This window comes from Mirounga angustirostris, unplaced genomic scaffold, assembly GCF_029215605.1.
Source record: "Mirounga angustirostris isolate CCGP_5_RB_7025 unplaced genomic scaffold, mMirAng1.0.hap1 SCAF_10, whole genome shotgun sequence".
NCBI classification, from domain to species: domain Eukaryota; kingdom Metazoa; phylum Chordata; class Mammalia; order Carnivora; family Phocidae; genus Mirounga; species Mirounga angustirostris.
In genome coordinates this window covers 19,462,442-19,489,539 of record NW_026991718.1, presented here as the reverse complement: position 1 = coordinate 19,489,539, position 27,098 = coordinate 19,462,442, and the positions used below count along the sequence as shown (strand labels likewise).

The 27,098-nt window shown below is 49.6% G+C and overlaps 3 protein-coding genes across 8 annotated transcripts in view; 2 read left to right on the top strand and 1 right to left on the bottom strand.

Annotated features, from left to right (window-relative positions):
- The window catches only part of ADCY3 (adenylate cyclase 3), a 77,066-nt gene extending 62,521 nt beyond the window's left edge, over positions 1-14,545 (top strand). For 3 of the 4 annotated variants that reach the window (XM_045884199.3, XM_045884198.3, XM_064571934.1), the window contains 14 exons: positions 250-378; positions 1,850-1,992; positions 2,129-2,290; positions 3,931-4,018; positions 4,805-4,921; positions 6,871-7,130; positions 7,391-7,456; positions 8,808-8,889; positions 9,727-9,885; positions 10,361-10,507; positions 11,074-11,193; positions 12,117-12,240; positions 12,892-13,016; positions 13,524-14,545. In XM_045884199.3, the coding sequence (XP_045740155.1) occupies positions 250-378; positions 1,850-1,992; positions 2,129-2,290; positions 3,931-4,018; positions 4,805-4,921; positions 6,871-7,130; positions 7,391-7,456; positions 8,808-8,889; positions 9,727-9,885; positions 10,361-10,507; positions 11,074-11,193; positions 12,117-12,240; positions 12,892-13,016; positions 13,524-13,706 (1,905 nt within the window). In that variant the 3' untranslated portion in view covers positions 13,707-14,545. Of the gene's footprint in view, positions 1-249; positions 379-1,849; positions 1,993-2,128; positions 2,291-3,930; positions 4,019-4,804; positions 4,922-6,870; positions 7,131-7,390; positions 7,457-8,807; positions 8,890-9,726; positions 9,886-10,360; positions 10,508-11,073; positions 11,194-11,856; positions 11,994-12,116; positions 12,241-12,891; positions 13,017-13,523 lie in introns of those variants that run through there. The other variant, XM_064571933.1, reaches the window with a different exon arrangement.
- CENPO (centromere protein O) lies at positions 18-23,879 on the bottom strand. 3 transcript variants are annotated; one of them, XR_010405466.1, is made up of 10 exons: positions 23,727-23,879; positions 23,388-23,490; positions 21,972-22,141; positions 19,170-19,287; positions 18,227-18,486; positions 16,483-16,654; positions 15,572-15,735; positions 6,033-14,324; positions 1,080-1,412; positions 18-964 (listed from the first exon to the last, which is right to left on the bottom strand). XR_010405466.1 is itself a non-coding variant. In XM_064571943.1 (7 exons), the coding sequence occupies exons 2-7, from the start codon at positions 23,419-23,421 to the stop codon at positions 15,599-15,601; spliced, it is 891 nt and encodes a 296-aa protein (XP_064428013.1). In that variant the 5' UTR covers positions 23,422-23,490; positions 23,727-23,879; the 3' UTR covers positions 15,570-15,598. The 3 variants fall into 3 exon arrangements, 1 of the variants encoding a protein (XP_064428013.1); XR_010405467.1 differs by lacking the exon at positions 15,572-15,735; XM_064571943.1 differs by lacking the exons at positions 18-964; positions 1,080-1,412; positions 6,033-14,324 and having other exon boundaries at positions 15,570-15,735.
- Positions 23,862-27,098, top strand: PTRHD1 (peptidyl-tRNA hydrolase domain containing 1). Its single transcript, XM_045884203.3, has 2 exons — positions 23,862-24,126; positions 26,752-27,098. The coding sequence occupies exons 1-2, from the start codon at positions 23,875-23,877 to the stop codon at positions 26,920-26,922; spliced, it is 423 nt and encodes a 140-aa protein (XP_045740159.1). The 5' UTR covers positions 23,862-23,874; the 3' UTR covers positions 26,923-27,098.

Genomic DNA, 27,098 nt, shown 5'->3' with positions numbered 1-27,098 from the left:
AGAAACAGGAGTTGGAACAGGAGGGTCTTTCTTTACTTAGAAAAATTCTAGTAGTAGAAATAGACACCAGGAGTGTACGGCGTTTAAAACCAGCGTTCTAGAGGAGGAGTCAGGTAGGACAGTTCTTAGCCTGCAGGCTTCTAAACTCTCATGGCAAGATTTCAGACCGACAGTAGACCAACCAGGCCCGCTGGGGCGGGTGGGCAGACTGTGTCTGGGGTTTCTGATGGCCACTTCTTCCCGCTGCAGGCCCTGCGAAACGGAGCGCCAGCTTCCTCCAAGCCCAGCTCCCCCGCCCTCATTGAGACCAAGGAGCCCAACGGGAGCATCCACACCAGCGGCTCCACATCGGGGGAGCCTGACGAGCAGGATGGCCAGGTGCGTACGGTGAGGGCCAGGGCGTGGCAGGGGGCAGGGAGGTGAAGGTTGCTGTCGGAAGTGTCCTGTGCGGGAGTAGGACACCTGGCCACTGGCCCATGCTCCGCTCCTTCTCAGTGGTGTCACCTTGGGCATCACCTCCTACCCTGGCCCCACTGTCTCAGTAGCTACTGGGGTGGGGGTGGGGAGGGTCAGAAGAGGTGCTCAGCTCTGAGGCCTTGTGTAGCTCTCCTGTACCAGAATCCTGTGGCTTTGAGGGCAGTGAGGACATCCGTGGAAAATTCTGTAGGATCTGATGAGACTGTTTTGGAAGTGAGACTTCAGGGTGGGCTCACCTCTCTGGTGAGGTCCAGACACCACAAGTCCCAGGCACAGATGGGGGATTTCCAGAGGAGTGAACGTGCTACCCACCCCCGAGGACAGGGTCCATCTTGGGAGAGCATCCAGGACCTGTCCTTTACTAAAGAGCTGCCCAAGTACGCTCACTGATGAGGGCAGATGCTGTGGGACAGGGACCTCTGCCTGCCGAGGTGAGCTCGTTGGCAGCAACCCCATTCTTGCTGCCCTGGTGCCTCTAGATCACGTGCTGCGGAACAAGAGGGGAGACAGGGCTGAAGGTTAACTGGGTTTTTCTGGATCACCATGACATTCAGCAACTCTTCCCTAGCATGATTTTCTGGATAGAAAGTGGAAATACAGACCTGATGTAACTCAGCAACGAGGGCGCAGATAGTTTTAGCAGCCTGTGGTTCTTCCATCCTCATAATTAGCCACACTCTCCAGCAGATGCTTCGGGGACAGAGGTTCTTGGTACTAGAACAGACCTTCCACGTCATTTTACAGAGAAGAAAGTTGGAGCTGGGGAACATGAGTGACATGGGTCCTATCGTCAGCCAGCGGTGCACCCAAGCTTAAGGCCGGGCTCTCTTGGACCCGTACACACAGCTCTCATGAGCCCAGTGTCCATTGTTATTTGGGCTGATGGCCATGTAATCACAGTCTGGATTCATATTTTTAGAGCCGATGCTTCTCCTCTGTAGGAATAAAAATGGTAGCGGGTACTTCAGCCCCACCACCCCACTAGTGACGAGGGCATCCCTTCCTCTCCCAGCACTTCCCGCCCCTCAGACCTTCCTCCCCCAAATGAACTGGATGTGTGTTCCTTTAAGAGCTCCCTTAAGCCCCAGAGTTGGGGCCATTCACCTCCCCAGGGATGCCGATGCGCATGGCTGGGTGGCACCCCCTCCTCCTAGCAGGGGCCACAGGGCCCGGGAAACCAGGAAGGACTGTGGCTTTGGGTCCAGACCCAAGCAGAAGGAGCTGCATGGGGGCATTGGGAAGACTTCCCATGAAGTGGCTTCTAGACCCGAGGGCCTAGTCCTCCTGAGTGTGATCCCTTTTGCTCCCCTCCCCTGACCACCCTCTTTCCCCAAATCCTCCTGCACCCCCCACCCCCCGCGCTGGCTTGCAGGCTGACAATCCCTCGTTCCCCAACCCACGCCGGAGGCTGCGCCTTCAGGACCTGGCTGACCGAGTGGTGGACGCCTCTGAGGACGAGCATGAGCTCAACCAGCTACTCAACGAGGCCCTGCTTGAGCGAGAGTCCGCCCAGGTGTAAGTGGTTCCTCTGCACACACTCGTGGGCCCTGACTTGGGGGTTCGGGGAGTTGGCCATCTTGAGTGGAGCCCCTTCCTGATTGGCCAAGGCAGGTGTGACATTTGTGTTCCCTGGGGCTTGTTTCCACTGCAGAGTGAAGAAGAGAAACACCTTCCTCCTTTCCATGCGGTTCATGGACCCCGAGATGGAAACCCGCTACTCAGTGGAGAAGGAAAAGCAGAGCGGGGCTGCCTTCAGCTGCTCCTGCGTTGTCCTGCTCTGCACGGCGCTGGTCGAGATACTCATCGACCCCTGGTGAGGGAGGGCACGGCAGGAGCTGCTAGGCTAGGGGAGGGTGAAAGGTGATGAGCTTCCTAGGCCAGAGGCGTGAGCGATGTAGGGGCCTCCCGCTGGAGCATGACATCGGGGCAAAAGCCTGGTCTCTTCCTTGCCTCCGGTGGAACAGCCCAGTGGAATTCAGGCCCACGTGTTGCTAGGACCATGCCCTGGACCCTCTCCTTCCTATCTACCCTGGGATTCTAGAATAGCACTAGCATCAAAACCAGGACTGAGAAAGCTGAAGGACAGAGAGGGGTCCAGGAGGATGGAGACCCTGGCTGCGTGGGCCTGAGCAGTTCTGGGACGAGGAGACAGAAGATGGGGGACACTCCTCAAGCTCGGTCACCAAGGCTGATCTGGCTTCCCTTTCCTGCTTCATCTTAGCCGATGGATTTTAGACTCTGGGTACAAACAGCTCTGTCACACAGCAGCAGGTCCTCCGGGGCAAGGGATGTTCTGGAGACCTTCCCCAGCTGTTGAGGCCCAAGCAAAGGACAGCTGCCGCGCCCCTCCCTCCCCGCAGCCCCTCGGCCGCTCAGTCCTGCGCAGGGGTTCCCTGTCAAATGGGAGGCGGTGGGGGCCTGTTCCAGCTATAATTAGGGGCACTGTAAAGAGCCCTGGACTTAGTTACAAGTTCTAGACACGCTTCTTGGCCGATTTGTTGTATGGCCGTGTCCCTAAGGTTCCAGAAGCCAAAGACAATGATGATACCAACAATTTGAAGGTGATAATGTCTGCCCTGCTAACCCCAGGATTGTTGGAAGGATCAAATGCATTCATTCACTGCAGATACTCACCGGTGCTCGGTGCCTGGCTCTGAGGCCTATGGATATACAGTGAAGACAACATACAAAGAGCCCGGCTCCCGTGGAGCTTACATTCTAGCAGGGCAAGACAGAGGTCAACAACTGAATAATCAGAACATGCCTGCAGACAGCGGCAAGTGGGTGGATAGAAGGGAAGAAGGGAGCCAGGAATGCTCTGCATTTGGTCTGCTCTGCGTTTGTGTCCAGCACGGGGCGGAACAGGCCTCACCCACAGGGCACAGGGTGGGATTTGAGTAAAGACCCCAAGGGAGAGGAGAGGTGACCGAGAATCAGGCACCGGCTTAGCAACAGAGGTCGCTCCAGAACCAAATGGTGGGGGTTGTGTGAACGGGCAGGATTTGGAGACCCCGAGTTGCTCAGAGTTGCGAAGGTGGGTGAGGGAGGCCCTGTTCAACTGTGAAGCTCTGTGCAGTTGGGGCGGGGGGGTAGCCCTCCCAGCCCTCCCAGCCCTCCCAGCCCTCCCAGCCCTTGGCAGCAGGCGAGCCGCCCTGTCCCACGCTCCCCCTTCACGGCACAGTGCTCACTCCCAAGAACCCCCTGCGCCCCAGCAACAGCTACCGCTGGGGGCGGGGGGCGGCGCGCGTTCCCGGGCCCTGCACTCAGCTGGTAGCCGCCCGACTCGGCCTCTGGCTCGTCTATGCAGCAGGAGGCATGAGTCGGTGGCGTCCTGGGAACGTTTCAGGTGCAGGCCTAGAGAGCCTGCTCTTCTCCCTCCTTCTTGCCTCTCGTAGCCCCTTCCCCGATCTCACTGATCCCTCCGCCCCCCTCCCTGTCGTTTCCCCATTACAGGCTGACAACGAACTACATGACCTTTGTGGTCGGGGAGGTTCTGCTTCTGATCCTGACAATCTGCTCGCTGGCCGCCATCTTTCCCCGGGTAAGAGCCACTTTTCCTTTTGGCTGCGAAGCCCTCCAGAAGCGGGAGCGGTATGGATGGAGTCAGGCGTCCCAAGGACTCGGTACAAGCAGACTGTCGTGTTAGGACGGTTCAGGCGTTTGTCCATCCATTCCTTCCTCGTCACTCACGCACTCATGTCAGCTGAGCAAGCACGGTCCTATGCCAGAGCCCAGACAAACGCCTGGGAAACTGTAGAAAAGCAGTGGAGGCCCAGCTGGAAGGGGGTTGGCCCTGACCATGAAGGACCGTGAAAGCCAGACAAAGAGACTGAGGGTTTCTCCCGTAAGAACTGGGGTGCTTTGCAGAGTTTCTGATCAGACTGAGAGGAGAAAAGCAGTGTTTCAGGGTAACGAGACCAGCAGGTGGCTTGCCGGGTGACTTGGAGGATTTCGGCTATACTGACCCAGGGAAGACGGGAGCAGCCAGGCAAACGTGGCTGGCCCTGAAAATCGTTCCCTGACACGGCCTTGCTGCTGGACTTACGGGGTGGGCTGCCGCTGGCTGGCACTGCCCACAGCCTCCTGGCCTGGTCACTGTCTGCTCCAGAGAGGGCTCCAGTGGGGGCCCTGCTGTGTCACAGACCCCTCCAGAGGAACTGATACAGAGCGCCAGTCTCCTGTGCTGCCTTCTCAGCTCTGCCAGTTTTTGGTGGACTACAGTTTAGGTTCCTGGGAGGTAGGGGAGCAACCAGAATCATTAGCAGTCCTATTTATGGGAGAAAAGACTGTCAAAAGTTCACGGCCCCTGAAATTCCATTCCTTCTAGGCCTTTCCTAAGAAGCTCGTTGCCTTCTCGACTTGGATCGACCGGACCCGCTGGGCCAGGAACACCTGGGCCATGTTAGCCATCTTCATTCTGGTTATGGCAAACGTCGTGGACATGGTGAGCTCCTGCTGTGCCTGGTCAAGGGACGCCCCTCCCCTCACTCTCAGTGGAGAAAGGCTTCTGTATTGGCCAGGATGAGCAGTTGGTCAACCAATCCTCCACCCCTAGACACAGGTTTAGAGTGGCACTTAGTTTCCTAAACAGATCACCTTGGCCAAATGGACAGGGTCTTCTACCCCAGAAACCTGAGACTGACTTGTTTGCCCCAGCTCCTTGCTCTCCCAGAGTCCAAGAGCCTGACACCATGCCCCAGGCCCCGTGCTGGATGTTGCCTCATTTAATCTTTCTAACAGTCCCAAGACGTTTGGTATCATTATCTACAGTGGCGAGGCTCAGGTTAATTCACTTGTTTTAGCTCACACTGTCAGTAAGTGACAGAATCAGGGATCGAGCTGTTCTAAATCCCAATCCTGTGAAGAAACTCCATTATCTTACTGATCAAGGGGCACAATGCACATCTTAAGTATTCCCTACAGTGTGGCTAGTGTCATGTATCCAGGACCAGGGAGGGAAACCTGTTCTGCTAAAGGAGCTCTCTTGTTTGCCTTCATCCGTTTGAACGTTGCCAGACCTTCCTAGAGCCCAAATGGCTAGGGGCAGACAAATCATCTTCTCTGCTCTCAATTCATGGAGAAGCGGCAGGTCTCAAGGGAGCAGCCAGATGCTTTCTTGGGGGGGGGGGGGGGGGCGGTGACAGCAGTTAGAAACCCAGCTCCGTGGGGCGCCTGGGTGGCTCAGTCGGTTGGGCGACTGCCTTCGGCTCAGGTCATGATCCTGGAGTCCCTGGATCGAGTCCCGCGTCGGGCTCCCTGCTCGGCGGGGAGTCTGCTTCTCCCTCTGACCCTCCCCCCTCTCATGCTCTCTCTCTATCTCATTCTCTCTCTCAAATAAACAAAATATTAAAAAAAAAAAAAAAAAAGAAAGAAAGAAACCCAGCTCCGTGGATTCAGAACCACCAGTCAGCTACTGAGCCTTGGCAGCTTGGAGCTGCAATTGACATTCTCGTCAGTCCTCACAGTTCCCAACAATTTTGGCAGTACTGTATACATGCTCTTAAAAAGTCCTACTTTTTTCAAATAACAATTTAAGCACAGGGGAAAAAACTCACCATGGAGACTTATCCCTTGGGCCAGTTGATCCGAAGTCCAACTAGAACTCAGGAGCTGCAGAACCTAATGTGCCCCTTGTCGCATGGTGCCCAAGCGCAGGGAAGAGAAGCCCGAGCCCCTAACCTGGCTGAGCACACCTGGAGCCTGGTGCCGGGTCTGGGGACCACTGTTTACCAGGGTCACGGACTCTATGCAGGACATCTCGAGATCCTGTTGCCAGGGGAGGGGTGAAAGACCAGGGAGGTATGAAAACCTCTCACATGCTGAGAACTTCCCAGAGCCAGACGAGCACCTTCCACGAGTGGGTGGAAGTTACAGGAAGTAGGTTGGCTTCAGTTGATGGAGGCACTTGCCATTGACTTCCGTCTGCCCAGCGGCGGGAGCAGGCCCCAGAAACCGAAGCGTCTGAGCAGAGACTGGCTGCCAGGCCGCGAAGCCGTGACGGAGGCTCCCTGGCTGGCCCCACGGCCCCTCCTTAAGCAACACTGTGCCGTGGGCAAGAGCGTGTTGTATGTGAAACCTAAAAACTGCACTCCTCGCTCTGACTCTACCGCCTGCTGAGTGCACTGCTCGGCACCAGGCCAGTCCCTTCGGCTCTGCTGTAAAGGTGGCAGTCCTAGAGACGCTCGAGAATTTTCATAAACATCAAATAAGATACGGTTCAGCTCTTAGTGGGCATTACTAACGTTTGTATTCTGTTCCTCGGTCAGTTGTCCCGTCTGTCAGTGTTCCCGAGGGAGCTGTGGGACGTGGTGGCCACGACCCAGCCGCCTCTGACCAGTGTCTGTTGTTCCCTTGCACCCCATGTCCTCCCTGCGCCCCGGGCCTGGCCTCCAGCTCAGCTGTCTCCAGTACTACACGGGACCGAACAACAGCACCGCAGGGCTGGAGGCGGAGGATGGCTGCGTAGAGAACCCCAAGTATTACAACTATGTCGCCGTGCTGTCCCTCATTGCCACCATCATGCTGGTGCAGGTCAGCCACATGGTGAAGCTCACACTCATGCTGCTCGTCACCGGGGCCGTGGCCGTCATCAACATCTATGCCTGGCGCCCCATCTTTGATGAATACGACCGTAGACGTTTTCAGGAACATGAGTAAGATGAAGCCTACTTGGGGATCTGTATTGTCTCCTTCCTCCCACCCCCAAGTCCCCACTTCAAGGTCACGGGCCTGGGGCTCAACAAAGGACGGTATGGGAATCGGGGTTCGTGGCTTCTGACAGAGATGCCACTAGTTGGCTGTGATCCTGGGGTAGATCCTTTCCATTCTTGATGAGTGGATGATCCGTGTTTGGCCACTGGGCATCAGCCGCTTGTCCCCAGGTGGGGCCTGAGTCTGCGCCTCTGTCCTGCAGCTTTCCCGTGGTCGCCTTAGAGAAGATGCAGGGATTTTCCACCCCTGGGCTCAACGGCACTGGCAGGTGAGGGCAGCGGCTTTCCCCTTTCTGGTCCGCACTCTCTCTTCTGGAAGCAAGAGAAGGCCGTGATCTCACCCCTTCAGAGGCATACGATGTGGGATATTCATTAGGGAAGTTAGTATGTGTTTCCACAGGAGGGCTGGAGCCAGAGGTAGAATGACCTCAGTATGGACCCGGCTGTCGCGGCCCATCCGGGCTCAGAGTGAGCCAGGGGAGGAGCAGCAGTGTGGTTTAGGGGGTGGGACGGGGGCTGGGTTGAGGTGAGGAGAGCGGGAACCGGCGGGACAGACCACAGAGAAATGAGGGAAGAGCCCTGCACCCGGCCCAGAGGATCTGGAAGATGAGGCTTTGCCCCCTGCTGCTGGGCTGTCTCTGGGGCTGCAGGCAGGCCAGTTTTTGAGTCTGTTTCATGTCTTGAAAAGGATATTGGACTAGAAGTTCTCCAAGGTCCCTTCTAGTTCTAAAGTTTTAGAATTTTGTGATTCAGTGACTTAATTAGACCTTCAAGTAAGTTAAAGGAAACAAAAAATAGATTACCTAACAGAATGAGGGCAGAAGAAATGAATAGGTCCTTCACAAAAGAAGAAATCTAAATGGCCACTAATAAATGAGAGGCATTCATGTAATCAAGGATGTGAAAACCAGGACCACAACAAAAGACCACTACACACCTACCAGTTTGGCAAGAATGAAGAAGTCTGGTAACATCAAGTACAACGGTAACTCACTCCTGATGGGTGTATAAATTGGTACAACCATTTTAGAAAACAATTTGGAGTTATTCAGTAAAGTTGCAAATAGACCTAGGACCCAGCAATTCCACTGCGCCCTTACACTTTACAGAAGTCCGTGCACACCTCTGCATCCCAGGATGTGTGTGTAGGATTGTCCAGTCACGTTGTTCATCATAGCTACACATACACACAAAACATCCAAAGCAGATGAAAACAACCCAAACCACATCAACAGCAAATGGGGACACAAGTTGTGATCTATTCATACAACAGACTACTGTATAGTAATGAAAACTGTAGCTCCATACAAAAATGTGAAGTTATTAAAAAAGAATCATAAATGGTGCCATCGTCCCATCACTGCAACGCTAGTCTCTCTCCAGAGGCTTCCGTGGTCACACCTACAGTATTTATGAAACATCTGGGGCGCCCTCGGGTGGATTCCAGGAGGGGCCAGGGCTGGGCTGCCTATTGGGAGCCCAGTGGTTTAAGAAAGATTCACCTGTGGGAGTCCGGACTTGATGTGAAGGTGCTTAACGAGCTGGGAGGAGTTTCTGGCCCAGGGTGACAGGAAAGGCCCAGCCCCGTTGGAGGGAATCAAACTCCTCTCTGCCCCGCAGCCTGCCCCTGGTGCCTTCTAAGTACTCCATGACCATGATGATCTTCGTCATGATGCTGAGCTTCTACTACTTCTCACGCCACGTGAGTGCCTGCACACCCTCCCCTCCCCCTCGCATACAAGCCAGTGGGGCCTCCTGAGAAAGCAGTCTCGGCCCAAGAACGCAGGCTCCTTGGGAATGCTGGCTTCCCTTACCCAGCCCAGCACGTGGCCCTGGCTGGGCCACCGTCCCTCCGCTTTCCGGTTCCCTCCCTCGCCGTACAAGGCCCGTCCTTGCCCTCTTCTCCTGATCGCCTCCGGCACATGCTGCAGCAGCATACAGAGCAGGCTAAAAGCTTGGAGAACATGTTTCCTAGGCCAGGGGCCCCTGGATTTTCACCCACCCTGGCTCTGGGACTTACTCACACACTCACCATGGAGCCAGGAGAGAAAGGGAAAGAAGCTGATGAAGTTTTGTTTGGTTCCAAGGAAGAGGTAAAAGAAGCAAGCAGAGAGAGAGGGCGGGGAACTAGCTCCCCGTGAGCCCAAGTGCCCCCCAGTGGTTTGCCAGGGAAAGTACAGCCTTCTCTAGCCCGATGGAGCCTGGCGGAAGTGGGGACTTCACCCTAGGCTGGCAGATCCCCACGGCTGCCATCCGCCTCCAAGACAGACCCGTCGCTAGAATGAGGTCCCAGATTTAGGGGAGCCTCCCATGTACCCAGAAGGCTCTCGGCGCTCTGCAGAACCACGGCGAGGCCGGGAACCCCACTGTAGCTGCAGGGTGGCCTTTTTCAGTCGGTGGGTCTCTTTGCGTCGTCTTTCCCTTGCTATTTAGTAGTCTTCCTGCCAGTGTTTCCCCGTGGAACCCCTCCAAGTTCTCTTCTTCGTCTTTCCTTCACATGGCCGGCTAAAGCACACACCTTGCCTGTGTCCGTCCACAGGTAGAAAAACTGGCAAGGACACTGTTCTTGTGGAAGATCGAGGTCCACGACCAGAAGGAACGTGTCTACGAGATGCGGCGCTGGAATGAGGCCTTGGTCACCAACATGTTGCCTGAGCACGTGGCACGCCATTTCCTGGGGTCCAAGAAGAGAGATGAGGTGAGGGGTGGCCTCACACAGTAGCCGGCAGCCACGAGGCTATGTGTCTTCATCCGGCTTGCTTTCGCCAGCCCATCTGGGCCCAAGGCCTCCTCAGGAGCGGGCACTGGTCCGGGCTGGGCTGCACGCAAGTGGCGACTGTAACATGTCACAGGCTTCCGGTAAAGGGCACCGCTTAGATGTTTTCTGTGGGCCACACATCCCTGGAAGTCCCCAACCTCTGTCAGCTGTGATCTCCTCACACAGAAGGGTTCTTAGCCTCACTTCCACCGTTTCTCAAAGCTGGGGCTGTTACAGGGCCCAGAGAAACTTTACTTGTTTGAAGTTGCGATGAGCCACTTCCTTATAATGCAAAGTTGGGATGTCCATCCAAAAAGCTAAGGACACCGATCATGGGTGTGGAAGACAGAGTCGTTTCTGGGGCACGCCATTCCAGCAGCGTTTCTTTGAGCACTCTGGCCCTGCCTCTTCTTAGGAGCTGTACAGCCAGTCTTACGATGAGATTGGAGTCATGTTTGCCTCTCTGCCCAACTTTGCCGACTTCTACACGGAAGAGAGCATCAATAATGGTGGCATTGAGTGTCTGCGCTTCCTCAATGAGATCATCTCAGATTTTGATTCTGTGAGTGCCCATCCTGCCCCTCTCCTGCCCCAAAGCCAGCTCTTTCCAGGTTCTACCTCAGGACAGGCTGCAGGGATCAGAGAAATGGTAGTTACCCTTGCTGCTCTGTTTTCCCGTATGAGCTTCTCCCGGTAACATGGGGGCTTCTGCTGCCTGGGGGCTCTGAGTGGGAAAGACAGGAGCCCGGGAAGCTGCCTACAAGATCACAGCATAAGGACTGGCCCAAACAAGATCCTGAGGCACTGGATTCCTCCTACCCTCAAATTCAGATTCAGTAAATATTTATTAGGTAACTTGTATCACCAAGGAAAATACTTTTACGTATACGCTCAAGCACCCCAGGGGCCTGGCAGTTTTGTCCCATGTTAAGGTCATAGAAGCAGAGGCTCCATCAGCAAGTCTACCTACATGATGTGACCGCTAAGTGGCAGAATTGATAGTTTTTAGGAAAGCATCTCTTGGATGTCTTATGGGGTGGTTGTAAACAGGCACATCTGCCACTTAGTTGGCTCACTTCTCTCCCTGGACTCTGCTGACCTTTCTCTCTCCTTTGATACTGGCCTCAGCTCCTGGACAATCCCAAATTCCGGGTCATCACCAAGATCAAAACCATTGGCAGTACCTACATGGCAGCTTCAGGAGTCACCCCCGATGTCAACACCAACGGCTTTGCCAGCTCCAACAAGGTAGCTGCCCACCCCACGGCTGGAGGAGATGGGGCCCTGCCTCCTGGGGCAAGAGCGCGGCCGTCCACACCTAGCGTGTGAGACAAGGAGTCGCAAGGGTAGCTGATGCTAGTGAGCACCGCTGGGTCAGCGGGTCACACACACACCACCGGCACCATGTGATGCAAATTTAAAATCCTATTTACTGGCCAAGTTTCACAAGCAGAGAAAGAATAGCCTACACAACCCCCCCACTGGTGCACAGCTTAGGCCAGACATAACTGCTCTAATCGTGGCAATGCTTCCTTCATGCTCTAGACTTTTGAAAGAACTGGGGAGTGGCGACCATCGAGCAATTACGTAACAATGAAAACATCCAGGTTGGGAGTAGTTCTGATAGGAAAGGGGTCTTCGGAGCTCACTGGCTGGCGTCAGCCTGTTGTTTGTTATATCAGACCTGTGGAGCTAGCTGTTTATGAGAGGAAATGAGCTGTGGGCGCCCTGGTCCTAACAGCTGTTCTTAGACTGTTCTCATCCTATTTTATCTTACAACTGTCCTATATAAGTACTACTACCATCTCCATTTTATGGATGAGGCTAAAGAAATGTGTCTAAGATGGGTCATAACCTCCAAGGGCTTATAATCTAGTTAAGGAATGCAAGTGAGAACTATCCCAAATTCAGAGCGCAGGTTCAGGTGCGGGGATGATGGCAGACAGGAAGCGATGTAGCTGGCCCGGACCGCTCTTCCCCACCTGCGGGCCCTAAGGGATGCAGGGGAGCGGTCAGTGACAAGCCGAGGTCGAGGTCACGGACTCGTCTGTGGGAAGTGGAGAATAAGGCCTCGGACGACGCGGTGCAGGAATTCACCTGCAGAACGCCGTGACGGGGAGCGAGGGGCCCGTACAGGCTCCTGACGCCCTCGCCGCTGCTCCCCGGCCCAGGAGGAGAAGTCAGACAAGGAGCGCTGGCAGCACCTGGCCGATCTGGCCGACTTTGCCCTGGCCATGAAGGATACGCTCACAAACATCAACAACCAGTCCTTCAACAACTTCATGCTGCGCATCGGTAAGAGTTCTCGGGCCTGGGTGCTCCCTGCCGCGCTCCCTGATGCGAGGGACTCGGCACATCAGCAGGAAGGGCGAGACTTAGCCCTGGAGGCATTTAGGGTGGGGAGGGTCACACAGGCACGGCTCTGGGACCTTAGGGATCTCTTCCCGGTCATCGGACGGCGCATCTGGTGAAATGAGGGCCAGCTGTGTGTGTCCCACACCGTTCGCCGCGATTAGCCTGACTTCTGAGTGTGGCCGCGAAGGCAGGCTGTCCACCTCCCCAGGCGGTCCTGCACGCCTGCGGAGAGCTTTGCTGCCTCGGTCCAGCCTGTTAATGTCCCCTGCTGTCCCCACTGTGGGGGGTGGAGGTGGGATTCTCACTTCTGGAGGAGCTCACCTCAAGTACCAGACAGGTGTGAAGCTGGCAGCTTCCATACTGCATGAATTAGTTAGCGTACGGGCCAGGACAGGATAAACAGGGGACGCATCTGCCCCCTGGTGGCTTCAGGACCAGCTTCATGAGGAGTAGGTTGGCAGACTCAGGAGCTCTGTGGTTGGGGCCAGGTGGTGGATTCTCTGGGAGAGGGGCTGGTGGCTTCTGAGATGGCACAGTGAAGGGGACAAAATATGGCTCGTGGCTGTGCTCCATTTTATGTCCCTCCACCAGGCATGAACAAAGGAGGGGTCCTGGCTGGGGTCATTGGAGCCCGGAAACCACACTATGACATCTGGGGCAATACGGTCAATGTGGCCAGCAGGATGGAGTCCACAGGGGTCATGGGCAACATTCAGGTATGTCCAGCAGCAGAGCAGAGCGTGAGCTCAGGCCCGGGGGCCGGGAACAAAAGCGGATGAGGGCGTGTCGCCGTGCCCTTCTGCCGCCTTTCTGTCAGCCCGGAGTGTCGAGGGGGTGGTTCTGGGAGACTGCAGGCAAGGGTGGCAAGAGCTGCCCCAGGGGAAGGGAGGAAATACTTCACTCCCCTTTCCGAAATTTAGGCTTAACTTCTTGGTAAGACTATCCTGCCTTTTGGTATGAACTTTCTGATCTCGTGCCTCCAACAATCCCCCCTGGAGTCTCCCCAAGCCGGGCCAGCTGGGTCTGGCAGGAAAGCGCCACAAAGCGGGGAGAGGGGACAAAGGAAGAGGGAGTGATGCTGCCGCAGGCAACCTGAGGCCGTCCTCCAGGGACAGCAAGCACTGTGGCGAGCGCTCCGGCTGTGCCCGCTGGTGCGCAGACGGGGCCGGCTCTCTGGGACCTGCTGCCCTGCTCGGAGCTCACGCGATGTTCCCCCTCTACAGGTGGTGGAAGAAACACAAGCCATCCTCCGAGAGTACGGCTTCCGCTTTGTGAGGCGAGGGCCCATCTTTGTGAAAGGGAAGGGGGAACTGCTAACCTTTTTCCTGAAGGGGCGTGAGAAGCCAGCTGCCTTCCCTAACGGCTCCTCGGTCACCCTGCCCCACCAGGTGGTGGACAACTCCTGAATGGCCTCCAGCCCCACCACAGTCCAAATGGGAAGGGAGAACCCATTTTTTGGAATCACAGAAAGGCCTTGGGAAAGGACACATGACCAAGTCCCAGCATTCCCAAATTGAAGTGCACACTCACATAGACTTTAGGTTTAAAAATCTCCTCAAGTCTTCATTTGTTCATGGATACGTGAGCTCTGAGGGCGGCCATACTATTCCTCAGTGTGCCTGTAGCTTCCTCAGAGAGTAGGGGTCTTAGGTGTAGTACTGGAACAATCCTTCCAGGGCTCTGGGTCTGACCAGCCCTCCTTCCCCCAGAGAGGCCACGGCCACTGTGAGCAGGAAATGTGTCCAAGGTGGAACAAAGCTGCCTTTGCTTCTGGGCTGGGAGCACAGATGGGAGAGCTGGGCTTCAGACGAGGACTCGGCAGGACTTGACAGCTGAGCAGGCAAGTGTTCTGCTCCCCAGCGCTCACCTGAAGCAGTCTTTCAAGCTGGAGACCTGCTCGTCTCCATGTGGTCCGGGTTAGGTGAACTGGCCCTCATGCTGATGTTCCTGATAATCTTGAAAGGTTCTTCTGGAACCCCTGCCACCTTAGTCATGAGAGCAGAAAGTGCAATATTTCCTTTTACCTGGTGGGAGGGAGGGAAAGGGAATTTATTTCTGAGAGAAAAATATATAAACAGATCTTCTACATTTATATTTTTAACTTTCTGTTAAAAAAAACCACTTTCCAATATTGCCTTGCCTCTTGAGCTCTTGCTACAGTCGCCTTTGCTGCTGCTTTAAAAGAGAATTTACAGGTATTGATAAAGAACAAGACTGTTTTATTAAAAGCTTTATTCAACTTGAATGTGCTCATTGTGAAACTTCGGTTCGGTACTCTGCTAACTCACACCACGCATCCTTACCACGTGCCTGCAAGGCAAGGGCCTGAACTAAGACGTCTGATTATTCTCAAGCTTTCTTCTAAATGGTGGTACAAGTGGACTCTATCTGTCCCCTGGGTGCCCACACATGTAGGCTGGGTCATCCGGTCCAGGAAGTGACTGACTGTGTTAGGGCCTGGATGCAGCTCTGGGCCCAGGGCAGGAAGGACTCCTATTTGTGACTGGGCAAAGCAGGGACAGGCACCAGACACAGGCTTTCACATCTGGGCACCATCCCTATAACAGAACGCTGTCAGCAAGGCTGAGACCAGGGTTATAATATAAGGAGAAATGACCCACTACTAAGACCAGGAGATGGGGGGAGACAGCTGCGGAACTGTGGCTGAGGGCCTGCAGCAGTGAGGTGAGGGGGGATCTGCTGCCCTTTACAACCACTGAGTTTGAGTAGACTTCTGATCATGCTTTTTTATAGCTGACTTAATACATTCAACTCTCTACAAACATGTTTAGAAAACAAAGTATTAGCTACATAGAGCCTGATTATCCACAGTACTTACACTGTATTCTTTATAAAACCGTAGCCTAGAACATACTGCTTCAAACTAAAGATCAAACACACTTTCCTTAACCGTGTTATTCCTGTCATATCAGGAACCTGGAGTGTTCTAAGAACTTTCTTTTCAAAAGTCTCAGGAAAATGAGGCAGAATTACTTAAAGCTGTCATAAAAATCAGGAATACTCTTTCGTTAAAAGGTACATACTCCCTCTTTCACAAAATGCCTTCTGCCCCATCATCCCTTCTGATTTTCAGCTAAAACATGTGATCAAATCAATACCTCAACTGTCCAGACTTGCCCCTTACCACCCTGATGAGGTATGTAACCGTTCTCACTGCAAGGACGGGCCCCAGGCAAGGGGTCTGAGCCTTTCAACAGTATTCAGTTGCCAGGACCTAGCCTGGGACTGTGCATAGAATTATTTTACTCACTTCTGACGTATTCCCAATGAAAATATTCTAGGAGACCAGGCTCATATCCAACTTTTCTCCTTTTCTTGCAAATGAAGTAAACACTTGATGTAGGGGCTTTGAAAAAAACAGATTTTCATGGGATGCTCGCTGTTCTTCCCAGGCAGGGGATAATGCATCCATTCCTAAAACAGATTATATCAATCTCATTTAGTGCAACTGGGGGAATCAGAACCCAGATCACTGATGTTCTGGACCCATGTAACCTTTCTTTTTTTTTTTTCTGGTCTGGAGCTGAGACTGCCCTTTACTGGACCAGTGAAATTTCGAGACCCGAACACACTCTGCCCAGAAGTCTAAAACCTATGGTGTGAAATCTGCGGCAGCTTCAAAACTTCCACCTCCTAAAAATATTCGATCCTATTTTTCATTATTGCCCATGTCACCTTACTATGGTACATTTAACTAAAACAATAACACGATCTCTCTCAGCCAGTCCTAAAAAACTCCCGTACACAGAAGAGGCTCTAGAGAGCTAAGTGTATACTTACTTGTCTAATTGGCTTCTTACTGAAATGAGTCTTTTGCCTCTCTTCACTACAAGTGACCCTACGACTCAGCCTCATTAGCGGTCTCTCCTCAAGAGGGGTCTCCAATGACAACAAATCATCGACTGAAGGAACACTGGCAGAGTCAGATGGAGCAAAGGAGGTGGGAACTAGGGTAATTATGTTTACTACTTACAAAGAGGAGAGGAAAAATGGTAGAAGGAAAATATTCTTTGTATTTTACTGAGTACATTTCTAGTAGATTAACAGAAGAATGGGTCTCCGGAGGTCCCACTGATACAGTCTACCTATTTTACCCTGTCTCATTCAACCTGAATCACACAGAGCACATTATCATTTCTCCGTCAAGGCACCCGTCCTCACCCTGGTACGTAACGGTGACGTCAGTTGGCAGGGCTGTCGTGAGGTCCTTATACAGCAGCCTGGCACAAAATGGGAACGACTGGCCCCGTGGCTCCACTTTGTAAGTAAACGACAGCAAGTTGCACAGTGAGTTTCTCCGCAAGGGCCCAGCCAGAAAGGCTGCAAAGTCACTCTGAGGAGGGTGGGGATCAAAACAGACACCAAATATATGATGATTACAGTTCCAAAGGCAGCGAGTGGTTGTGACACTTCAAACACATCTACAAAAACAGGGCCTGTGCATCAAATTTCAGAGAAATAAAGGGCAGAGAAAAGCCTGTAAAAAGGACTAATGATAAAGATTTATAAGATTATAACTAAGAGTTGGCGGCACCCTAGAAAGGCCTGCGGAAAGCACTAAATAAATGGTCGGGGCATGAGGGAGATGCACTGTCTTGGTAGAGCTGGCTAAGATGCTTTGTGTCTGCACTCTCGTGTCAGTCTAACTGACAACCAAGAACTTCAGAGGTGTTCTAAACGCATGGGGGCGGGGCGGGGGGGGAACAGGACACCAAGCTTATAAAAGTCACATATTCCTTACCTGCATTCATTTCCCGTCTACTTAAAAAAATTTGTTTTAGCCCAACCCTAGCTCCACTGCAACCCCAAAAAGGAAGGCCAGAGTTTAGACAGATAGATCGTATTCCCCTATGTATTCTTCTGCTTTGCTTCTATACCTAAGGTTTAGCAAGGCACTTGGCACACAGTAGGTACTCTATAAATCCCTGTGAATTAAAAGCATAGAAACTACACAAGCATACATTGGAGATACTGTGGGTTCAGTTCCAGACCACTGCAATAGAGTCAAATGAATTTTTTGGTTTCCCAGGACAGTTATGTTACGCTACACTGCAGTCTATCAAGTATGCGATAACATTATGTCTAAAAAACTAATGTACATGTTTTAATTTAAAAATACTTCATTGCTAAAAAAATATTTTGCTAAAAAATGCTAACCATCATTTGAACTTTTAGTGAGTCGTAATCAATAACCAGATCACAATAACAAATAATGAAAAATTTGGCAATATTCCAAGAATTACCAAAATGTGACACAGAGACACAAAGTGAGCAAATACTGTTGGAAAAATGGCACTGAAAGGCTTGCTTAACACAGAGTTGCCACAAACCTTCAATCTGTAGAAAAAAACACAGTATCTGCGAAGCACAATAAAGAGAAGTACAATAAAATGAGAGGTGACTGTACTACTTTGTGAAGAGAAGAAAGGGTCAAGTATAAAAGCCTGAGGACCACCATCAAGGAGTAAATAATCCCTTAACCAGTATCCATGCTTCAACAGCATCCAGAGTTTCAACAGGGGAAGAAGGTGGAAAATAGCTTGTATATAAATAAGAAACATGCATCAGAAGGATAATGGTCAAACTTCTGGCTCAGAAGTAGAAAACATTTTAAAATACAAAAGAAAACTTGCCTGCCCACCCCCCCTTTTCCCTTTTTAAGCCTATTCTGGGCTCATAAAATATGCTATATAAGATCCCAGACAGAGGCGCCTGGGTGGCTCAGGCAGTAAAGTGTCTGCCTTCGGCTCAGGTCTTGATCCCAGCATCCTGGGATCGAGCCCCACATCGGGCTCCCTGCTCAGCAGGAAGTCTGCTTCTCCCTCTGCCGGTCCCCCTGCTTGTGTTTTCTGTCAAATAAATAAATAAAATCTATTAAAAAAAAAAAAAATCCCAGACAAAATACCTGAAGTCGATCTGCCTGGTACTTCCTCCCAGCATAAGCGTTTAGGTATTCACAAAGACAGAACAGGAAGTGCTGAATATTAGTCTGTAAGTATTTTGCAGATATCTCCTCTAGGGGAATGAAGACTGGAATTGAATGGTGATGTATCCGAAGTGGCTTTTGTATGACAAGGTCGATAAAATAGGAATCCAGCAGATTTCCTTCAAAAGCAGTGCTGATGCACACACAGACCCCTCGGCTGGTCAGTTTCCCACTGAGCCCTGAAGCAAACAAGATGAAACCTCTCAACACACGTCAGCAAAGGGAGTATGTTCTTCAGCTGCGTATGCCATTCGCTTCACTGCCTCGTACATACAGTATGTGTTCAAACGTGTGTTGAAGGAACATCATAGACTCTTCTCACTCACTCTGGCTCACTTTGAATTTGAGTTGTTAAAACCATAGAAGATGGTTGGTGGAAAAAATAAAACATCCTAATACCAAATTATCGAAGAAGAGATTTTGAAATTTTCATTTTACCTCTTACTTTCCTCTGAGTGTCAACTAATGTACAATAGTCCATTTCCTTCCACAATCCTCTATGCCACAGATAATGGGCAGGATAAATCCCTTTTAATGGGGAAACAGAGACTTAACGGGTTCAAACTATTTGACCAGTGGCATCGAGCCAGCCAGTAGCAAAGGCAGTTCTAGTACAATTTCTGAAACACACTGAATAGCTAAAATGAATAATCTAAGCCGGCCACCAATCAATCTTCTGCAAAAAGAGGCCAATTTTGTAGGTCAAGATGCCTACAAATAGTATGCCAGCTCTGTGTGTGTATGCTGAGGAAGGCAAAAACCCATGCTCATGAAATAAGTCCAGGACTAATAATATATCTAGCAAACCAACTCACTAGAGACAAGAGACTCAGACTGGAACAGGTCAGAAAATAAATTATACCTGTAAAACGATATGCCTGCAGAATGGCTTTCACATTTTCCTTTCTTCTTTCCGCAACTTCTTCCTCACTGATTTCCAGTGTTTGGTCAGGTTCTACATTGACAGTAGATGCTTTAACCTGTAAAATAATGTAAGTCATTATCACTCAAACACCAATCAATATGTATCACTACATTAATCAAAGAAGAAAAGCCAGATGACCACCTTAATTTATGCAGTAAAAACATTTAGTAAAATTCAATACCTGATCACAATTAAAACTCTAGCAAACTAGACATAGAAGAGTATTTCCTTAATCTGCTAAGAGTATCTATACAAAATTTAGAGCAAACAGGTTGACCCTAAGACTATTTCTACTCAACAATATACTGAAGATCTCAGCTAATAAAATAAGGCAAGAAAAACAAGCTACAAGGATTGAAAAGAAGCAAAACTGTTATTGTATGCATATGACATGATTCCAAATGTAGAAATCCCAAAAGAATAGAGAGATAAACAGAATTAATGTGGATTTAGCAAAGTTGTGATATATAAAGTCAATATACAAAAATCAAATATATTTGTACATGACAATTTGAAAATCAAATTTCTAAAAAATAATACCATGTATCAGGGTTCACCGAGATAAGGCTCATGGGTCAAACCTAACTCTACACTTATTTTTATAGACAAGGTTTTACTGGAACACACCCATTAATTTACATGTTGTTTGTGTTGCTTCACAATACAACAGCAGAGCTGAGTAGCGGCCACAGAGACCATCTGGCTCACAAAGCCTAATATACTGATGATCTGGCCTTACACGGGAAAAGTCTGCTGACCCCTGCCATATACAGTAATACCAGGAAAAATCAAATACATAAAGATAAATATAATGAATGATTTAAGCCCTCTACACATAAAACTATATACACTGCTGAGAGAAATTGAAGAACTAAATAAATGGAAAGATAGATCATGTACACTGCCTGGAAGATGCAATACTGAAAATACTTCAATACTCCCCAAATTATGTGTATAGATTCAATGCAATCCCAATCAAATCTATAGGTTTGTTTTTGGAAACTGACGGCTGATTCCCAAATTTATGTAAAATTCAAGGGGCCAAGAAGAGCCCAAGATAATTCTGAAGAAGACGACATATATGACAGGTGTCAACACTTAGCAGTAAATGAACCTCTGGTACTAGGACAAAGACAGACAGACCAATGGAACAGAAGTCAGAAACAGGCCCACAGTGGACCCAAAGATCCATTACAATACAATGGGAAAAGAATGGACTTCAGAAAGTGGTACTGGATGCAGTGGGTATCCATATGGAAAAACAAAAAAAATATGACCTCTATTTCATACCATACACAAAAATCAATTCCAGATGGACTGTAATTCTGAAAGTAAAAAGTACCATAGAGCTTTTAGAAGATACCACAGAACATCATCATCTTAAGTTAGGCAAAAATTTATTAAAAGAAAACAAGAGCAGTAAGTAAAAAGTTAGATTCCTAAATCAAACTTCATTTAAATGAAGACTATCTTTTCATCACAAGATACCATTAGAGAGTGAAAAGGCAAGCCACAGGCTAAGAGAAAATTCATAATACATATCCCAAACAAAGAATTCATACCCAAAATATGTAAAGATTCTACAATTCAGTAAGAGATAGACAATGCAATAAAATTTTTGCAGAAGCCTTCTTGAAAAGCTTATTTCACAACAGAAGACTTGTATTGGACAAGTACTTAACAGCATTAGTTGTAAGGCAATTGCAAATTATTCCACCATGAGATACTATGACACTCCCACCCGAGTGACAATTTTTTTAAACTGACAATATCAAGTACTGGTAAAGATGCAAAACAATGGAAATCTCATACACTGGTGCTGGGAATGTAAAATTGGTATAATCACTTCCAGATACTATTTGGCAGTATTTACTAATGATAACATACCTACCCTGTGACCTAGCAATTCTACAAGGTATACACCCAATAGAAAAGTACATATTTTTACATCAAAAGACAGGAACAACAGTTTCACAGCCCCAAAGTGAAACAACCCAAACAACCCAAATGTCACCAACAGTATAATTCAGTAAGTAAATTGTGGACTATTCATAAAATGAAATTACTATGCAGCAATAAAAAAGAATGACCACTATATACACCAGTTTGGATGAATCTCACAGACAGAACATTCAGCAAAAAAAAGTCAGACATGAAAGAGTTTATACTTTTTACATTTACGTGAAGTTCAATGACGCAGTGTTTTATGAAGCATCTTCTTGGCCATGCAGGAGTTATTGGAGAAGTAGATGTACAGAAAGAGAAACAACTAGCAGACTACTGCAATAATCCTGGCATCCAAATACTTGAAGTACAAAGACAATCTAAAGGAAAATTTGACATGTCTTGCTGATGGACCCCGGGCTTGAGAGAAAACTGGAAAGAGGCAAGAATGAAAGTTCACTGTGTGGGTTCAAGCGTGGGTAAAGGGACGACGGCGCTAATGACAAAAGTGCCAATGACTCAAGTCGGGCTGAGACGGAAGTAACAGGCTCATGTCTCCGAGTTCGGGCTAAGAGACTATTACAAAGAACCCGCCTGGTCTATCAGGAACGTCTGGCAATTATTGGTTCATACTAGTATTAGTTGATTCTACAGGACTGATCACTTGAGAGGTCAAGGGCTGCAATCAATCCAGTGAGATCACAGGTGAAACCCAGTATACAAATCTGCTAATTCCCAGATCTTGCTTGCTCTTTTCACTCCGGGAAAACCTGCTAAGGTCACCCTTGCACTCACTCTGGCTTGATGCTGCTTCACTTCAGCTCTCAGCTCATCCCGCAGACACCGCAGTTTATGAATCTTGGTCCCAAGAGCGCTTTCAACTGCCTGTGCTCTCTGCGGATCTTCTACGTTTTTACGGGATCTCTTCACTTGAATCTCTAGTCTTTCCAAGTGAGCTAAAACACCTGAGGAAAGTAAAAAGGCAATTTCACAAGAAGCCAGGGATTTCTAACTCTGGCAACAGGGAGCATTTCAGGGGGGGACAGAGGGTGACTCTTTTTTCAGAACTTTGGTCAGCTAACATGTTAGACATTGGCTACAATTTATAAAACCAGAGGAGGTGACAACAGAAATCCATGATAAGCAACCTCAAAGGCTCAGCACTAATGTACAAGCAGTCCCTGACCAGGACACTGTCCAAAGAGAGCATTTTCTGAATATAACTCATCTCAGTTACCCATGATAATAAGGACTCAGGGGAAAACGGGGTCACCAAATTCAGACTCTCAGAAACTTTTTTTTTTAAATGTAGAATTATTTTTTAAATTAGCTTTTATACATGTTTTCCCAAAGTGCTAATGCACTAATTTAGACATCCAGAGAGACTTAAATTAAGTACTTTGAAGCTCTGAAAAGTATTATTCACACAGGACTATAAAGATACACACTAGAGGGAACTGCCTACCAATAAGACTGGGTATTAGAAAGGAAAACAAGTTCATGGTTGGACAGAAATTCAGAGGCAAATCTCATTTCCCAAGAGATTAAGGACCAATACAGGAGAGGTCACAGTTTCAAAATGCCAATCAAGTCTAACAATAAGGCATTTGCTGAACATTTCCTACATATTAAGACACTTGTGCTACATGCTTTACTTGCAAACCATGTAAAGAATTAAAGCATGTGCTTGAAGAGACTTAAATACTTATCTAATCTCCACAACCACCACCTTAAGGCTATTCTTTGCCTCCACTTTCCAGATGAAGAAATTAAGGCAGAGAAAGGTAAAATAACTTGCCTAAGGCCACGATATTTCTAATGGCAGAGCCAAGACTCAAACCTAGGTCTAACCAACACCAAAGTCACTGCCTGGCACCGACCCTTCCACAAGTGTAATGCCTAAGTGACCCCAACAAATCCTGGAAAGAGACCCCACTGGCTAGAACTGTAGCTCTGAATATAAACACTGGGCATATTAGGAACGCGACCTCTCGGTTTAAAAAGGGGCCGGAGCCTAGAAATGTTTGAAGTAATTTCCTTGTGCAATGAATGATCTTAGCTGCCTGTCCCTTTCAGTCTGCAGTTGGTTCCTTTCACCACAATGCTCCCAAACAGGCGAGGTCACACATCCGTCAGAGGAGGAAAGGGCTCGTTTAACTAGGCGTCGTCGTGGCAGCAGTAATAAGGGCGAAAGGGCGAGCCTGTGAATACCTCCTTCGGACTTGCCGTCATTCGCCCACTCCATCCTCAGACTTCCACAGGCCCTCCTATGAAGTTGGGCAGCAAAGCGGCAATAGGGACCCAGATTTCCTTGCTGGTAAAAGTAAAAAGGCAAGAAAGTCACACCTATTCACGGCAGGACGCGCACAACTCGGGCACGCACCGCCGGCCCCCGGCACCCTGACCCGCCCCTCCCGTTCCCGGTCCCGGCTGGCGGTGTCCCCGTCTACCTGCCCCTGAGCGCGCCCCAGAACACGGCTTTGTAAGAGGCCGTTCAGCCTTCCACTCTGGTCACCGCCCCTCCGTCACCGGGTCTTATGTTCCCCTTACCTCCGCTCCTCTCGCTCACCCAGGACGAGGACGAGAGTTCCCGCCGTCCAAGCCTTCAAAAAAAAATCAAACCAATCGGACCCAGAGTGCTTTGCGCCCCCGCCGTACAAAAACATGGCTGCGCTCAGGGCCCCTCCCTCATCCCGGCATGCACCGGGGAGTAGGTGTGGCCTTTCGGTGGGCCCGGAAGATGGCGGCCTCTGGCGCGGAGCCGCAGATCTTAGTCCAATACTTGGTGTTACGAAAGGATCTATCGCAGGCTCCATTCTCCTGGCCAGCGGGCGCACTGGTAGCGCAGGCCTGCCATGCAGCCACCTCGGCCTTGCACATTCACCGCGACCACCCGCACACGGCCGCTTACCTCCAAGACCTGGGGCGCATGCGCAAGGTGGTCCTCGAGGTGAGGCATCCGGCGGAGGGGGAGGGGTGCCGAGGCCGTCGAGACCGGAAGTGGGTGTGGTACCGAGGCCCAGATTTAACTTCGTAGCGTGGGTACGGCGGTAGTGGGGAGGAGTCGTTTACATCTAAGCTTTGGGAAGGGCTCAGGGGCTTCCGCTATTGCTCCCGGAGCCTTGCCTTGGTTGGACGGGGTCTGGCTGTGTGAAGAGCGGACGTCGGGCGGGTTATTAATGCCTCCCGCACCCGTCCGCTCTCACCCGCGTCGCTCTTAGGAGGTGCCTGTGAGGGCGGAGGCCGGTGGAACCAGGCCCTGCCCTTCTACCTGTGCACTGGGTCGGCCTTTTATTGCGACGCCCAAAGGTGCTGTCCCGCGCCCTCCCCGAAAAACCGATTCGGAAGGGATAAGAACACGGGGTTCCCTATTGCAAGTGAAGTAAAACTGAAGCATTACCGGAATACGACGCCTAATTATTTTAAAGTAAATGTGTACCTAATATAAGTTGAACCTAGCATCATAAATACCAGACACCACCGGTGTAAAATAAGAGGTCAGGTTCTTTTTGCAGATGGCCAAACAGATCTTACCCTTACCTTTTCCCTTTGTCAGTTCTGCTGCTGGAAATGTATCCTAGGAAGATAATCAGATGCACCAAAGAGCATTGTATAGTACAAGAATATTCATAGGAGCACTTTATAATAGTAAAAAATGTGGAAATTAGTAAATTTCCAACACCAGCGATTGGTTCATTTTATGCCTATAAAATGTGCTATTATAAAGCTAGCATAAATCATGGTTTTGGAGCATATTTAGTTGGCCTGTAAGAGTGCTCATTATGTGATGCTAACTGAACTGTATTCTATACAAAATGATTCAGATTTTGGAAGGAAAAACTAAGGAAATAAATCCAAATATTAAGCACGTGGTGGGATTTTGGTTAGTTCCTAATGCTTCTCTAGTCTTTCTAGTTTTCTACATTAAGCATATATTTTACTTTACACTATAAAATTTATTTTAAACACACTAGAATCCCGGAGTGGGGTAATACCCTTATGGCTAGCTGGCACAAGCAGATTCTCTGTCAAGAGAAGAACTTCTGTTGGGTAGTAAAACATCAGGCAATAACCTGTGGCGAAATGTTTTGAGAATCTGAGTAGACAGAAAAGAAGCAAATAGCTTTTTATTTATACTCTTTTTATAGGAAGAAGGGCTCAAGAAATCATCTGGTTCAGATATCCCCCCTCCCTCACATTCAGGCAGATAGTATATTTATTTACCCCCTTTCTCAGATAAGAGGTCTGAAGCCCACAGAGATTAGGTGAGACCCCTAAGTCTGAAAGACATCTGATGATTCCTAGCTGTTAGCCGTAACTCAAGAAGGGGATCAAAGAGTCACTCCTGATTAAATTAAGGTGGTGCTGGAGCCATAAAGACCAATAAAATATAAGACCATGCCAAGGCTAACTCCACTTATTGGGTGCTTACTATGTGCCAGGCACTAGTCTGAGCCTAATGTCATTGAATCGTCACTGCTGCTAAGAAGCGTTATCATCCCTGTTTTACAAAAGGGAAAGAAAGTCCCAGCTAAGTCACATTAACTCCTCAAAGATCCCACAGTCCAATCCCTGGGGCCCCTGGGTGGCTCGGTTGGTTAAGTGTCTGACTCTTGATCTCAGCTCAGGTCTTGATCTCGGGGTTGTGAGTTTGGCCCCGAGTTGAGCTCCATACTGGGTGTGGAGCCTACTTAACACACACACACACACACACACACAAAACACAATCAGGGGCAGAGCGAGAGTTTGGACTCACTGTCCTATGCTGCTGTCTGGTGCTGAAGAAGGAGCGGGGAGGGGAAGTCCATGAGTTCTCCAGCATGGCTGTGCCCAGAGGGCTCTAGATAAAGAGTGACAATCTCAGCATCCTCTAATTTGATAAGACATAGCTCTAGTTATCTTAGTGGCTTCTGCCTTTCTACGCAAAAAAAAAAAAAGAATACCTATGCCAAATAACACACTAATTATCATTATTTTCTGAGTGCTAGCTTCAATACTTCTTGTTAATGGGAGTCAGCATGGTGATAAGGATGAGGAGAAACAGTGGGAGAAGGATGTGAGAGAATGGTTTGCCTGCGGAGCCCGCTGAGCTAACAAGCGGGAACTCTCCCAGCAGAAGGAAAACCCTTCAGGTTTGGGTGGGATTGGGCGGGAGGGAAGGATGGAGATGGAGGTGATGTGTTGTTAGAAATCCTTTCCTACTCAACTCTTAATTAAGTCAGAGCTGGCTGAAGGATTGGGACATAAGAGAAGTAGAAAATGTAGAGAGCACAATTATGGACAATGCATACAGCATCTCAAGAGGGAAGAGAAAAATCATCTCCATTTTAGAAGTGGGCAGATTACGCCTCTCCCTCTCCTACCCACAGGCCGCTTATCTAAGGTCCTACAGAGAGTGAATGCAAATGGGGCGGTGAAGCTGATGCTTCTGGAGACGTGCTCTACAGCTCCTTCATTGAGAGAGCTGTTCCTCCACTTTGAGTCAAGAGGAACCCCCTCCACACTTTTATTCATTACCTTCTGACACTTCCTAAGTGGGCCATTCAGTCTGTGTCCTGTGCTCTGCTCCTGGTAGGCTGCAGATGAAAGCACCCTAAAGGAGCTGGCTGAGACTCTGCAGCAGAAGAACATTGACCATGTGCTTTGGCTGGAGCAGCCTGAGAATATCGCCACTTGCATTGCGCTCCGTCCCTACCCCAAGGAAGAAGTGAACCAGTATTTGAAGAAGTACCGATTGTTCAAATGACTAAGGTTATCAGTTGCCTTGATGTATTTGAGCATCAGCCGGATCCAGAAACTGCATGCCATCCGTCCCTAAGCATCATGTACTCCTCTCCATGGCAACCCGCTCTTCCCTTTAAGTTATGAATGTTTCTTGAGGGTCAAACACATGTTCATATTAAAGTTGTCATTAATAAGTAC

Coding starts and splice junctions, on each gene's coding strand:
- PTRHD1 (XM_045884203.3), top strand. CDS start 23,875: ATGCACCGGGGAGTAGGTGTGGCCTTTCGGTGGGCCCGGAAGATGGCG. Junction 24,127..26,751: donor TGCGCAAGGTGGTCCTCGAG/GTGAGGCATCCG, acceptor TGCTCCTGGTAG/GCTGCAGATGAAAGCACCCT.
- CENPO (XM_064571943.1), bottom strand. CDS start 23,421: ATGGAGTGGGCGAATGACGGCAAGTCCGAAGGAG. Junction 18,487..19,169: donor GCAGGCATATCGTTTTACAG/GTATAATTTATT, acceptor TGTTTGCTTCAG/GGCTCAGTGGGAAACTGACC. Junction 16,655..18,226: donor ACCAGGCAGATCGACTTCAG/GTATTTTGTCTG, acceptor CACCCTCCTCAG/AGTGACTTTGCAGCCTTTCT.